Genomic DNA, 13,178 nt, shown 5'->3' on the forward strand with positions numbered 1-13,178 from the left:
GGCTTAGGGTGCACAAGAAGTGGTACTTGGTGAGTTTCTAGTCAGCTCAACTCTAGCAACAGTGTTATTTGATTCTGGAGCATCACACTCATTCATATCGTCAAGCTTCGTGGATAAGCATAAAATACCTACGGTACTACTAAAAACACCCCTATTAACCCGGACGCCTCGAGGTGACATCAAGTGTCAACTAGGTTGTTTATGGGTAAGGATCATTTTAAGTGGGGTAAAATTTCTAGCAGACCTAGTAGTACTTAAGTCTAAGAGAATAGACGTGATCCTTGGAATGGACTAGTTAAGCCTACACAATGGCCTCATAGGTTGTGCTGACAAGGTAGTACACCTAACCAACTCAGATGGGATGCAAGTGACCTGCCATACTCGGGGAAGTGGACCAGACCAATGGTTTTCAGTATGGACAGGAAATACCTAGAAGGAGTTCCAGTTATGAATGAGTACCCTGATGTTTTCCCGGAAGAACTCCCCAGAATGCCACCTGACAGAGATATAGAGTTTGTCATTGAACTTATCCCCGGAACCTCTCCTATTGCCAAGAGACCCTATAGGATGGTAGCCTCAGAACTAGCAGAGCTGAAAAAACAACTAGAAGAGTTACAACGAAGTGGTTTTATCAGGCCTAGTTCATCCCCATGGGGAGCCCCAGTCCTATTTGTCAAGAAAAAGGATGAGAGTATGAGGATGTGTGTAGATTACCGTGCACTGAATCAGGTTACCATCAAGAATAAGTACCCTCTCCCCAGAATTGATGATCTCTTCGATCAGCTAAAAGGAGCCAAGTACTTCTCCAAGACTGATCTGATATCAGGATATCACCAGCTCAAGATTAAGGAAAGTGACATCCCGAAGACAGCCTTTGTCACTCGTTATGGACAGTTTGAGTTTACTGTGATGTCTTTTGGGCTCATTAATGCACCTGCTTATTTCATGAACCTCATGAACAAGGTATTTATGGACGAGTTAGATAAGTTTGTCGTAGTCTTTAATGACGACATACTCATCTACTCCAAAAGTGCTCAAGAGCATGAACAACATTTAAGAGTGGTTTTGGAAAAGCTAAGAGCACATAAGCTATATGCCAAGTTTAGCAAGTATGAATTTTGGCTCGAGAAAGTAGGCTTCCTTGGTCATATTTTGACCGCAGAAGGAGTAGCAGTTGATCCCGAGAAAGTTGAGGCAGTTTCCAACTGGCAGCAACCAACCAATGTTAGTGAAATCAGAAGCTTTCTTGGATTAGCTGGGTATTATTAGAGATTCATTGAAGGATTTTCCAAGATAGCCCGGCCCATGACGGAACTCCTCAGGAAGGATAAGAAATTCACTTGGACAGAGTCATGTGAAAAGAGTTTTCAAGAATTGAAGAGAAGATTAACGACCGCCCAGTACTAACCCTATCGGATATTCATCGGGACTTCGTCATCTATTATGATGCATCCCGACAAGGATTAGGGTGTGTCCTTATGCAAGATGGGAAAGTAGTTACATATGCTTCCCGCCAGCTCAAGCCTCATGAGCAAAATTACCCGACCCATGACTTGGAGCTTGCAGCCGTAGTACATGCCCTCAAGATTTGGAGGCACTACCTGATTGGAAATAAGTGTGAGATATACACGGATCATAAGAGCCTGAAGTATATCTTCACCCAACTAGATCTGAACCTCAGGCAAAGAAGATGGTTAGAACTGGTCAAGGATTATAATGTGGAAATTCATTACCACCCTGGTAAAGTTAACGTGGTAGCAGATGCACTAAGCTGGAAACGTTATGGACCTAAGGATGCCCATCTACAAGAGAAAATGGCACGATTGAATATGCACATTGTCCCTCGAGACTCCAGCCACAAATTGAGTGTTCAACCTACCCTTGAGGACAGCATCAGAAAGGCCCAAGGTTCAGACAAGGATTTAATAAAAATCTGCAAACATACCGGAGAGAACAAAGCACCGGATTTTCGAGTAGACGATAAGGGAACCTTGTGGTATAAGGATAGGATTTGTATGCCCAAAGGTTGGGACTTCCGGCAAATGATCATGGACGAGGCACATAACTCGGCATATTCCATTCACCCAGGGTCCACCAAAATGTATTTAGATTTAAAACAAAAGTATTGATGGAATGGAATGAAGTCAGACATTACCTAGTTCGTTGCCCATTGCGACACATGTCAAAGGATCAAGGCTGAGCATCAGAAGCCAGCAGGATTACTACAACCCCTACCTATCTCTATTTGGAAATGGGATGAGATAGGAATGGATTTTGTGGTAGGATTGCCAAAGACCCAGAAAGGTTATGATTCCATTTGGGTAATAGTGGACCGGCTCACCAAAGTCACTCACTTCCTACCCGTACGGACCAACTATAGAGGAGAAAAACTAGCCCAGCTCTATGTGGATAATATAGTAAAGCTGCATGGTGTGCCAAATAGAATCGTTTCAGATCGAGGGACCCAGTTCACCTCCAAGTTTTGGAAAAGTCTGCATAAGGCCATGGGGACCAAATTGGATTTTAGCTCGGCCTGTCACCCGCAGACTGATGGACAGACTGAGAGGGTAAACCAAATTATGGAGGATATGTTAAGGGCATGCGTCCTTACCTATGGTAAAGATTGGGAATAGAGTTTGCCCTATGCAGAGTTCTCATACAACAACAGTTATCAGGCAAGCGTAGGCATGTCGCCATTTGAGGCTCTCTATGGTAGAAAGTGTAGAACCCCTCTGATGTGGTCAGAAGTAGGTGAGCGTTCATCAGTTGGACTAGCCCTCATAAAGGAAGCAGAAGAAAGAGTAGCAGAAATCCGCGAAAAGTTGAAAGCGGCCCAGTCCAGACAGAAGAGCTACGCGGACAAGAAGAGACAAGAAATAAGTTTCAATCCAGGAGACTTCGTCTATCTCAGGGTTTCACCCATTCGAGGGACCCGGAGGTTTCAAGTACACGGAAAGTTAGCCCCTCGGTATATTGGACCGTACCAAGTGCTAAAGAAATTCAGAAAAGTAGCATACTGGCTCCAACTACCAGAAGAAATGTCAGATATACACCCGGTGTTCCATGTCTCACAATTAAGAAGGTGTTTGAAGATACCCGAGACAGAACACGTGCTAGTGGAGGCAATAGACTTGCAGCCAGACCTGCAATACCAGGAAGTACCGGTCAAAATTTTGGACACTGTCACAAAAAGAAAAAGGAACTCAGAAGTACGGATTTGCAGAGTGCAATGGAGCAGACATGGAGTAGAAGAAGCTACGTGGGAACGCGAAGATGCTCTGAAGAAGGAGTTTCCCCATCTCTTTAGGAATCAGCCGAATCTCGAGGACGAGATTCATTTTAAGTGGGGTAGGTTTGTAACATCCCAAAAATTCATCCAGATAAATTACTCGCTATAAATATTTTTCCAAAATCTTTTCGACGCTGGGCTCAAATTATTCCAAATCTTTTTCCGACCAAAATCTTGATTTCCCGAAATCGTTCTCGGCGATCCGCCGTCCCGACACCAGTACCAATCACCGTCCCATCTCTCTTTTCCTCGTTCCTCGTGCACTGCTTCCTGCCGAAGGAGCGGCACGCGCTCGCGACCGCCGCCACGAATCCCGCCGGCAGCTCTCTATCTTTCTCCCTTTTCTATCTCCCTTTTACCTTTTTCTTGTTTCCCTTTTCTTTTCTCCCTCCTTCCCTTTCTCCTTCTCCCTCCTCTTCTCCTTTCCCTCATGCGCTGCACACCGAGTAGAGCTCGGCAGCACCGAGCACCACCACCAGCCACCGCCCCTTCCACTTGCCCGACCGCCCTCTGCACGCCCCATTCTTGCTGCCACTACGCGCCACCGCCCACGCCTGCACGCCATCACCTCAACGCCACCGCGCCGCACCGTGACACCGAGCTGGCCCCGGTGCCATTAAAGCTCGGCAGAGCTTGCCTCCCACCGGCCACCGGACGCCCCTCCTCCTCGCCATCACCTCCAGTCACAGTGCTGCGCTCGAGGACGCCCATCAAGTGGCCGAGCCGGGCCCTTTTCCCCTTCCAAATCATTAATGCTGCTGAGCTCGCCGACTGGCCGGCCATCGCGCTCCCCCCTCCTCCCACCTCGCCCTGGCCTATAAATAGGCCCCTGCACCGCTCTCCACCCACACGACGCCGCCCACCACCACGCGCCCCCTCCTCAGCCTCGCAGCACCGCCGCCACGCACGCTAGAGCCGCCTGGCGCATGCCGTAGTCGCGCTGCCTCCTCGCTGCTCCTCCGTCCAAGGTGAGAGTGGGGATAGGTTCCTCTCGCCGCCCTCTCCGTTTCCCCCCAACCCCAGGCTGCCGCCGTGGCCCAAGGGCCGCCGGGCGCCGCCCCCCACCCTTCCCTGTTTTGGTCACGGGGGAGAGGAAGAAGAAGGTAATCTTGCCCATAGCCCCCTGACCTTCTTTCTTTCTGTAAAGAGTCCTTCCCCCTTTATGTCCTTTTTTCCAAACAAACCCCTCCTCTTTTATCTCTTTAGAATACAAGCCCCTCCACTATATAATCATAATTTCAAATAGGTCCCTACTTCTTTCTAGAATATTTTTGGATATTTTTAGTAATTCCAACCAAGTCCTTTCACTCCCGAGAATATTTACAAAGAAGCCCCTGAACCCCCGTTTAGCGCCTAAACACCTCTTCGACCTATCATTTCATGCACCAAAAATCCTCCGTTTGCCCCAAAACTTTACCATGCCGTTCCAAACATAATTTCGGCTGTGCCATTAGAAAACCACCCAAAAATATTACTCCTACCTCCATATCTTAATTTTTCCCTGATTCGGGCTCAATGATAAAACCTTTATTTCTTTTTCTTTATTGTGTGCTTGTTTGTGTGCGCCGTAGATCATGGTGTGAACTTGGGAGAACCCATCGATGAGCAGTACCGCGAGCAAGTGTGCGAGGACCAGTACTGCGACCCCGAACCCGAAGGACAGTATCTCGATCAGGACTTCCCGCAAGGCTTTGTGAATGGCAAGTTCAATCTCATCCTTTGATGCATATTTTGTCCCAGTTTTATAAACACAACCTATTGGCCTGTTTTACAAATTGCATATGCTTTTACTACTAAAACATGGTTGGATAGCCACCCCTTGACTTGTTATAACCATTCCTTGACCACCTAGATTGACATCTACATATGATTCGTTCTATGTGGATGTCAACCACCGCTAGTATTGCTTAGGACCTTATACTCGTTCTACTACACATCAAATATGATTATTTATAAGGGAAAATGTGTGAGTGTGTGGGAAGGGAAAATGTGGATTTGTTGGAAAATAAAAGAAAGACATGCTTAGATGAGATGGATGGTGATTCCTGTGTGGGACGCCAAATGGTGTGCTCGTTCCTATGTGGTTGAGCAAAGTTGGGAGATATCCATCTTGTCACAGTTAAGGACCGAGTTGATGTGTCATCTTGCCTAACTCAACTATCGTGCAAACCATTCGACCGTTGTATGTGCCAACGACTTAGCATAAACCCCACTAGTTAGTCTGATAGCCATCGGGTGAGCTGAGAGCAACGGGTGATCAAGGAGAAGGGATAAGATCGTGGTGACTTATGCCCCGGTTAAACCTCGGTGATAGGTTAATGACCCCTTGGTAGATCCCGTGTTGGCTAGTCAGGTCTAGCTAAGGTGGGTAATGGCTTTGTTGGGATCTGCACCGACACTAAGGTCATCGTGTTGTGGTACCCCGCTTGTGGGTAAAGTTGCACACCTCTGCAGAGTTAAAACCTATTCGAATAGCTGTGCCCACGGTACTGGACGAGTTACGGTTTGGTCACACAACTAGTGTTTCATCTGGGAATGGATGGGTTGGCGTGAGTTGTTTTGGAAAAATGTCTGGCAGCTGTGCCGTGTGCTACGGTGGATGAGGAGTCCGGTAGCAATTTAAAACTTGGATCTTGTGTGGATCAACCCTACGTGTCAATATAATTGCTCTAAAAATCCTTTTTCCTTCAAACGAACCCATGCATAAAAATTAGCTTTCCGCAAACTAAACCCTAGCCTTATCCTTGATTTATCCTGTGCATGTATTCTGTTTATACCCCCCTCCGTGGGTGCGGTTGGACTTGCTGAGTACGTTTGTACTCACCCCTTGCTTAATTTTTACGGAGGAAGATCTAGACTTTATTCCCGAGGACGTTGAGTAGGGGTTCCGTTCTGCACCCAACCTTGCCTGTGGTTAAGGTCACCCGCAGGAAGCTTCGTATGACGCAAGGTTCACCCCCTCCGTGGGTGAACTACGAAGAGGTAAATGACCTCTTCGTAGTTCACGTTCTTGTCTGGGTTGTAGTTGTCATCCTCGCGATAGTGGCGCTTCATTGCCCATTACAGCGTAGAGTTATATGATGATGTACCATCTGATGTAATAAATGTGTATCAGCCTCCTGGGACTGATATTTGTATCACATTTAAGTCACCTCTTATGAGGGGATGCTTCAACAAGTCCGGAATAAGATGAAAACACGATGAATACGCAGACAGAAGACACAGACGATCGTGTCCTGCGTAACATGAGCAAAGGAGGCCCACAAACCAGACCAAACCGACCAACCAAGTCCCGGCACCGACCATATGACATCAGGACCCACCAGGCAGTGTACCAGAGAAGGTCGGTGGAAAATGGCGCTAAGGGGGGGGGGTCGGCCGACCCCACCTGGCAGCCACTGAGGCTGAGTTTTGGCGGGAAATTTGATCCTATCCTCTAGAGGTCGGTTAGGCATGTTTCCATGTATAGATTTGGCGGGAACCGACCTCAAGCACTATATAAGGGCCCTCCCACCACTCACACACACACATAACTTGAAGGCCTCTCTCTCTACACTCTCTTGTGACTTGTACTCCTTAGGGTAGTAGAGCTAGGCTCGTATTTCATCTCCTTAGCGAATCCAGTCGTCCTCGGGGTCGGCGAGCAATCCTCGGTCTCTGGTATGGCTTTGTATTCCAACTTTCTTTATGCTATTCATTCAAAGTTCGTTCTTGGTTATCTTGCTGTGTTCGTAGCTTCTTTAGCCTTGATCAGTGCTTTACCAAGTTATTCTAGTTGCATGCTTAGACCAGATGATCTGGGTAAGGATATCGGTTCGTTGTGCTTTCGGGCTTGCCTTAGCATCTTACCTACCCATCCGAAGGGTGGGGGACCCGGGGATGCTAGGGTAGTGACCTCATATGCGGGCATGGTGCCCAGGTATGCGGGATCCTTCGGATATGACGGTGCTCCACAGTGTGACTGGGTTACTCTGTAGGTGGTGACAGCTCTGTCGGTCCGCCGGGAAGCTGCTTCTCGGTTAGTGTACTCCCCGACGTTCGGGTACTGTGTAGGAGTTCATGCAAAGATGAAACGGGACTAGATGTTCTCCAGTGCGGGTCATTCTCCCCAATATCCCTAATTTCCCGGCACCTGCAGCTCTAAGCAATGTGGCTAACGTAACTTATCTGCTAACATGAATAGTATACTAGGAACCTTTGCCTATGCTCCCACTAACCTTAGGATTGCTTGTTTATTCTTTATTCATGAGAGTTGGCTGTTTTGTATGTGTCACATTACCCCTAATTATCATTCATATATCACTTACCCCTGTTTTACCCCTGTATAGCCAGTGGTCTTCATCTTGCTTCATACGTGGCATGGTTATGCAACTAAGTAAATACACTTTACACAACCTAGCCATCCCTTGGGAAAATATAAATAACGATACCCTGAATACTTCCGGGTGAAATGCTACAACGGTATATCCGTGCGCTTGCGGATCTTTCTGTAAACGTTAAGACATACCAACACCAGCATTTTTGGCGGCGTTTCTAGGAACTAACCACTCCTAGTGGCGACGCTAAGAAATGCCAACACACACCAGCATTTTTGGCGGCGTTTCTAGGAACTAACCACTCATAGTGGCGACGCTAAGAAATGCCAACACCGGCGCCCACCCGTGGCCTCCCCGCCGGCTCCCCCGGCCCCTTGCCTCGCTGCTCACCACTCTCGGCGCGACCGACTCTACCACCCCAAGCCGCGCCGCCACCCCACCCCTAGGTGATCAACCAATGGCACATTTCAACAATGAAAACTTCACACTCTTTGAGGAAGAAGAGTTCAACTTGCATTTTCAGGTTTTTGCAAGCCTCTTAATAATTACCAAGTTTGCTCCATGTCTGCATACTCCACAAGAAGTCCCCGTGCTGTCAATCGCAGCGAGCTACAGCAAGTGATATTGAACCATACTGGGATAGAGCTTCCGCTAGAGAATATCTTACATTTTCTCAATGATTATGTTGTGCTAACCCGATTCATACGACGAAGCCAGTCGCATCTTGAGTCTATCATACATCCAAGTTGAGAGCCATGTCCTTGCTATCGTAGGATGGACACCCGATTATGATTCCACTACATTATTTTTGGATGACTCTATACCACTAGAATCCCATATACCAGCTAGATGACAACGGGCACAAGGAAATCACGTAGCACTCAGTCTTCTCATATCCGGAATGCCACCACAACTTTTTGTGCAGTGTCGCATGGTATTACCTAGAATCTTCGCGAACATATGTCACCTTCGTGACGTCCAGATGAGGAGAACTGATTTCTCAATTAGGGCGAACACATTCGCTCTAAGGGACGCTATACCTAGTGTTGTATTTATAGGCGTCCGCAGAGTTAATGCAGGGGGTGCCTACTTGAGCATGTGGCCACTTTGGATTCGTGCTGATGTTCTTCCACCGGGCGACCCACAGGCAATCCAGGTCTGCGCGAACACGAACGGGAACTACGGTTACAAAAGAACCTTGCTCCATTAATGTTACATTATTCCCTCTAATAATTGTCACTCTTCTTGCAGAATCGAGCAACTTTCCACTCCGATACACACTGTACCCACAACCCCAATGAGACCAGGGTGCGGGGACTTCTAGACAAGGAGGTGGGCATGGAGCACGTCGTCTGCAATTATATATGGTTTAACTTGTCTATACATCGCCCCTAACTACATACTTGAGCACCAAAACAATCCGTAAACTGCACTACCTCATGCAGGTCTGATTGAAGAAGAAGAAGATTCGCCTCCTGAAGACGAACGGGGAACTGGTTTCACCATTGTACCGGAGACACCATCGAGCACACCATCGGATAACACCCAACCAATGGACATTGCGGAGGGCGACCTGGAAGAATCCAACCACGACGAAGATATGTCCCAAACATTACTATGGTATAATTACTACTCCAATCCTTATGTATACAACAATCTAGCTAAAACAAAAGAACTTGTCCAGCTGTCGGTTTGCTAACACAACTCCTTTACAACTCCGAAGAATAATAATTCCAAAGTTGAGAAGACTCTGGAAGCGGCAAGCACTCAAGAAAGTTGTGCCTGATGCCACGACTACGTGCCCATCCTCAGTCTTACCCACGGAGTCTGGACGCGCAACGCCGGTGTACTAGTCTGTTCAGCCCACCAGAGCAACGCCGTCACCGCCGTGAGATCCTCATTGCACTATGTGTGCTTGTATCATTTCGCCATGTTCTGTATGGATTTGTGATTTAGACTAATAGCTAGTTATATGGATTGCATGTGATGTTTATTGTAATGTATGGACTTCTATCATTTGCCGTGCATTCTGTATGGACACGTAATTTTCGGATTAGTATGGACTTCTATCTTAATAATACGCGTATGGTATAAATTTCAGCTTGTTTTTATATTATTTACTATATTTTCTGATTTAAATGAATTTTTGGATTAGTATGGAAAATGATTATTAAGCTGCCGTTCCTTCGTCGCCTGCTGCGGCTTTTGGCCGCCTCAGGCGTGTTCAGTGTCGACGGTGTAAGGATCACCGGGGTGTCCGACCCTAGAGGGGGAGGGGGTGAATAGGGTCGCTAATCGCTTTTCTATCCTAGGGCTCAATCTAATTGCATAAGATAAACCTAACACGTCCTACACATGCTAGTTATGACTAAGGTTTATCTATGCTACCCTCTACTTACCCCAAAAGACTTGCAACCTATAGTCAATCCTAATCAAACTAACTAGGAAAGTAAAGGTAAGCAAGAAAGAGTAAATGCGGAAACGTAAAGCGGTAAGTAAAGCGGTAAGGGAGAGGATATGCAAACTCCCGTGAAGACACCAAGACACACGATTTAACGTGGTTCGGTTAGGACACCAAAGTCCCTCCCTACGTCCACGGCCACTTGCTCACAAAGAACAAGTGTGATACCGAGTCTCTTCGCTTGATCACCGTCTTGCCACGCCTCCAAGGCTCCCGACAAGCAAAGGCTAAGTGACACCAAGTCACAAAGACGAGGTCACCGCCACCGTCTATCTCGAAGCGTCACCACGGCACCGTCTTCACTATCTTGGAGCTTTAACACCAAGTAGGGGCCTCCTTCCCCGCACAAAGTGTCGTTGCCACTCCACACCAAGTCGGAGGGTCACACGACGAGTACAAGTGTTTGCTTGCCGCAGCAAGACTTCTCTCAAGGGAGCTCTCGCAAGAACTAATCCCTAATCAAGCACTAAGCACTCTAACAAGTGTGCTTAAGCCTATATGATGTACAATGAAGCTCTATGGTGGTTGGAGATGATCTTTAGCTCTAGTATACTTCTTTGAACTCCAGCACACTCAAATGGTGCGGCCTTGGGGGTATATATAGGCAGCACAAGCAAATATAGCCGTTGGAGAAAAGCTGCCAGAAAAACGCTTAACGCCGGTTAATCCGATGCTCCCCAAATCGCCATCGTCGGTTTAACCGGTGATACTAAACTGCCCACTGAAAACTAGCCGTTATGTGTACGGGCAATCAACCGACGCAATCGACCGGTGTATGTAATATTAGCGTCGGTTTAACCGGTGAGTGCAACTGTCCTCTGATCCTTGAAAAACAAACTCTCTGGACAACTGCACCGATGCCATTAACCGGTGCATCATCGGTTCATCCGATGCATGCATTTTTCTTGGTCTGCTTCTGTCATTGCACCGACGTATTCAAACTTCCTATCGTCGGTTCATCCGGTGCCAAACCCTAGCCCGCAGGCCATCTCTGTCATTGCACCGATGAGTACATTTTGCCTTACGTCGGTTTAACCGGTGATACTAAAACTTCCCAGACGTGCTCAAGTCAATGCACCGACGTGTGTAATTTGCTTGGCGTCGGTTCAACCGGTGACTTGATTTCTTTTAGGTTTCAGGGCGCTGCCCTGAGACCCGCGAGGGGCGGCTCCCCCTCGACCCCCGTCCTCGGGCCTAGCTTCGCCTCTCTTCTCTTTGTCATCACTTGAACCTAAAAGCCTGAGTATATCATCTAAGCAAACACATTAGTTCAAGTGTTGCGTGTGTCATCAATCGCCAAAACATTATATTGAAATATGGCATGAGAGGCCATTTTCGCTACAGACGGGAACACAGAGGAGGGGAAATACTGCCTCAACCCCGTGTCCTACCTCTTGGTGGATGGCATCCCTGACGAGGTCCACATCAACCACACGTCCTTCGTGCTCACGGCCACCTCAACACGCTACATCGATGCGGCCATGGGTCTGGCTGACTGGTTCAAGAAGGATGTGCTGACACCACCATTCGAGGAGCTGCATGGAGCAACTTTGTTCCACGAGAGTATGAAGAACCTCGACACCGATTTCCACAAGATGGCGAATGAAGCATTGGAAGCACACGACAACTTCGGGATCCCGATTGCGCTGCGGGAGTTCCGTGATTTGTTCAACGGGATTCAGTCGGTGACTTACTGCTGCGGCGGCTCTGGTGATGATGCAGCTGCCAGGGCCATTGTCAAGGCCTTCCCACACATAAAGTGCACGGTGCTGGTCGATCCCAAGATGATGATTGGCACCAAGTCGTCTGATGATGGTCTCATAAGCTATGTTGCAGGTGACATGCTCAACTTCATCCCACCGGCTCAAACTGTGGTGCTAAAGGTAACAATTTCTAGACTATATATCATGTGTTTTGTTGCGAATCAAAATTTCATGAACTAACTTAGACGATATTATATAAAAAAAATTGAAATGTGAACCAGTGCCACTTTAACACCTAAATTAATCACAACTTCATATTTTCTCAGCTTGATGATGTAAATGACTTGCAACCTGGCTTAAAGCTCTAGAATACTCACTCTGTTAAATATCATTGCATAACTCCGTGACAATGTGTGTATGACAGTTTGTGCTGCATTTTCTGACCGACGAGGATTGTGCTAAAATCCTAGCCCAATGCCGAAAGGCAATTCCTTCACGAAAGGATGGTGGAAAAGTTATCATTGCTGATATTGTAATTGACTATAATTCTCCTGGGCCAATGTTGGAAGCTCAACTGTTAGTGGACATTGGCTTTATGACGATGACTAAAGGAAGGCAACGCGACGAAAATGAATGGCGTCAGATTTTCAAGAATGCAGGGTTCACTGACTATAAGCTTCTAAAGAAATTTGGAGCTCGAAGTGTCTTTGAGGTCTATCCATAAGGTTGCACCGGGGCTTGGCATGCTGATGTACTAGTTAAATAAAGCTCCCAGACAATGCAGCTGAGCCGACAGTCTTGCATGCTTCCTTATGATCCGTGTAGAACTTTTATTTGGAAAAGTATCAGTGCATCTGATGAAAACAGCAAACTAATATTTCCAAAACAGGTGGCGTCATTGGATAGTTTGTACTATGTACCTTTTTTAATTTATGAGCAATGTTATCATAATATATCGTGGCAGTATGTTGCTTGCAATATATGTACGCTCAAGACCATAATGAAAATGTGCATGTTGCCTTGCCATCTCATGTTGTAGTATATATGTTTGACGCCTTTTTGAGCCAACACACGATCGCACTCGAACATGCGGTACGAAGAGGAGCTCACTGCAGCACCTCCTATACAGGCCGGTCAAACCGGTGCTAGGAACCGGTCAGACCGGTTTCACTGGGCTAAACTAGCGATGGACGAACGAACGCTCGCTCAAAAAGGATCCCGTCAGGGCAGGCGCATGTAGGATTGTTCTAGGATCGGAAGGGCATTTAGAACGTCCTCAATCGACGTAGAGATGAAGGAGAAACAGTAAATAGTAGATTGGAAAAGTTAGGGCAAAAGAGAAAAGATAAAAATGTACTGTTTTTTTATCAATTGGATACCCTCAATCGGCCGTGGCCCTTTATATTTAG

At 47.0% G+C, this 13,178-nt stretch overlaps 1 protein-coding gene and 1 long non-coding RNA gene across 2 annotated transcripts; both read left to right on the plus strand.

The window, feature by feature from the left end:
* Positions 1-7,744: 7,744 nt before the first annotated feature.
* Positions 7,745-9,661, plus strand: LOC120684647. The gene is made up of 3 exons (XR_005679395.1): positions 7,745-8,937; positions 9,051-9,225; positions 9,329-9,661. It is a non-coding gene; the product is annotated as an uncharacterized LOC120684647 (long non-coding RNA).
* A 2-nt stretch (positions 9,662-9,663) lies between these two features.
* On the plus strand, positions 9,664-12,795 carry LOC120684983 (flavonoid O-methyltransferase-like protein Os11g0303600). The gene is made up of 3 exons (XM_039966832.1): positions 9,664-9,688; positions 11,411-11,949; positions 12,194-12,795. The coding sequence occupies exons 1-3, from the start codon at positions 9,664-9,666 to the stop codon at positions 12,491-12,493; spliced, it is 864 nt and encodes a 287-aa protein (XP_039822766.1). The 3' UTR covers positions 12,494-12,795.
* Positions 12,796-13,178: the final 383 nt, after the last annotated feature.

The sequence above is a fragment of the Panicum virgatum genome, chromosome 8N (assembly GCF_016808335.1).
Source record: "Panicum virgatum strain AP13 chromosome 8N, P.virgatum_v5, whole genome shotgun sequence".
Lineage (NCBI taxonomy): Eukaryota > Viridiplantae > Streptophyta > Magnoliopsida > Poales > Poaceae > Panicum > Panicum virgatum.

What these genes read in the sequence shown, in the direction of transcription:
- LOC120684983 (XM_039966832.1), top strand. Translation starts at nt 9,664, where the DNA reads ATGGACTTCTATCTTAATAATACGC. An exon ending in CTTCTATCTTAATAATACGC is followed by an intron (nt 9,689 to 11,410) that starts GTATGGTATAAA and finishes TTTTCGCTACAG; the next exon opens with ACGGGAACACAGAGGAGGGG. An exon ending in CTCAAACTGTGGTGCTAAAG is followed by an intron (nt 11,950 to 12,193) that starts GTAACAATTTCT and finishes TGTGTATGACAG; the next exon opens with TTTGTGCTGCATTTTCTGAC.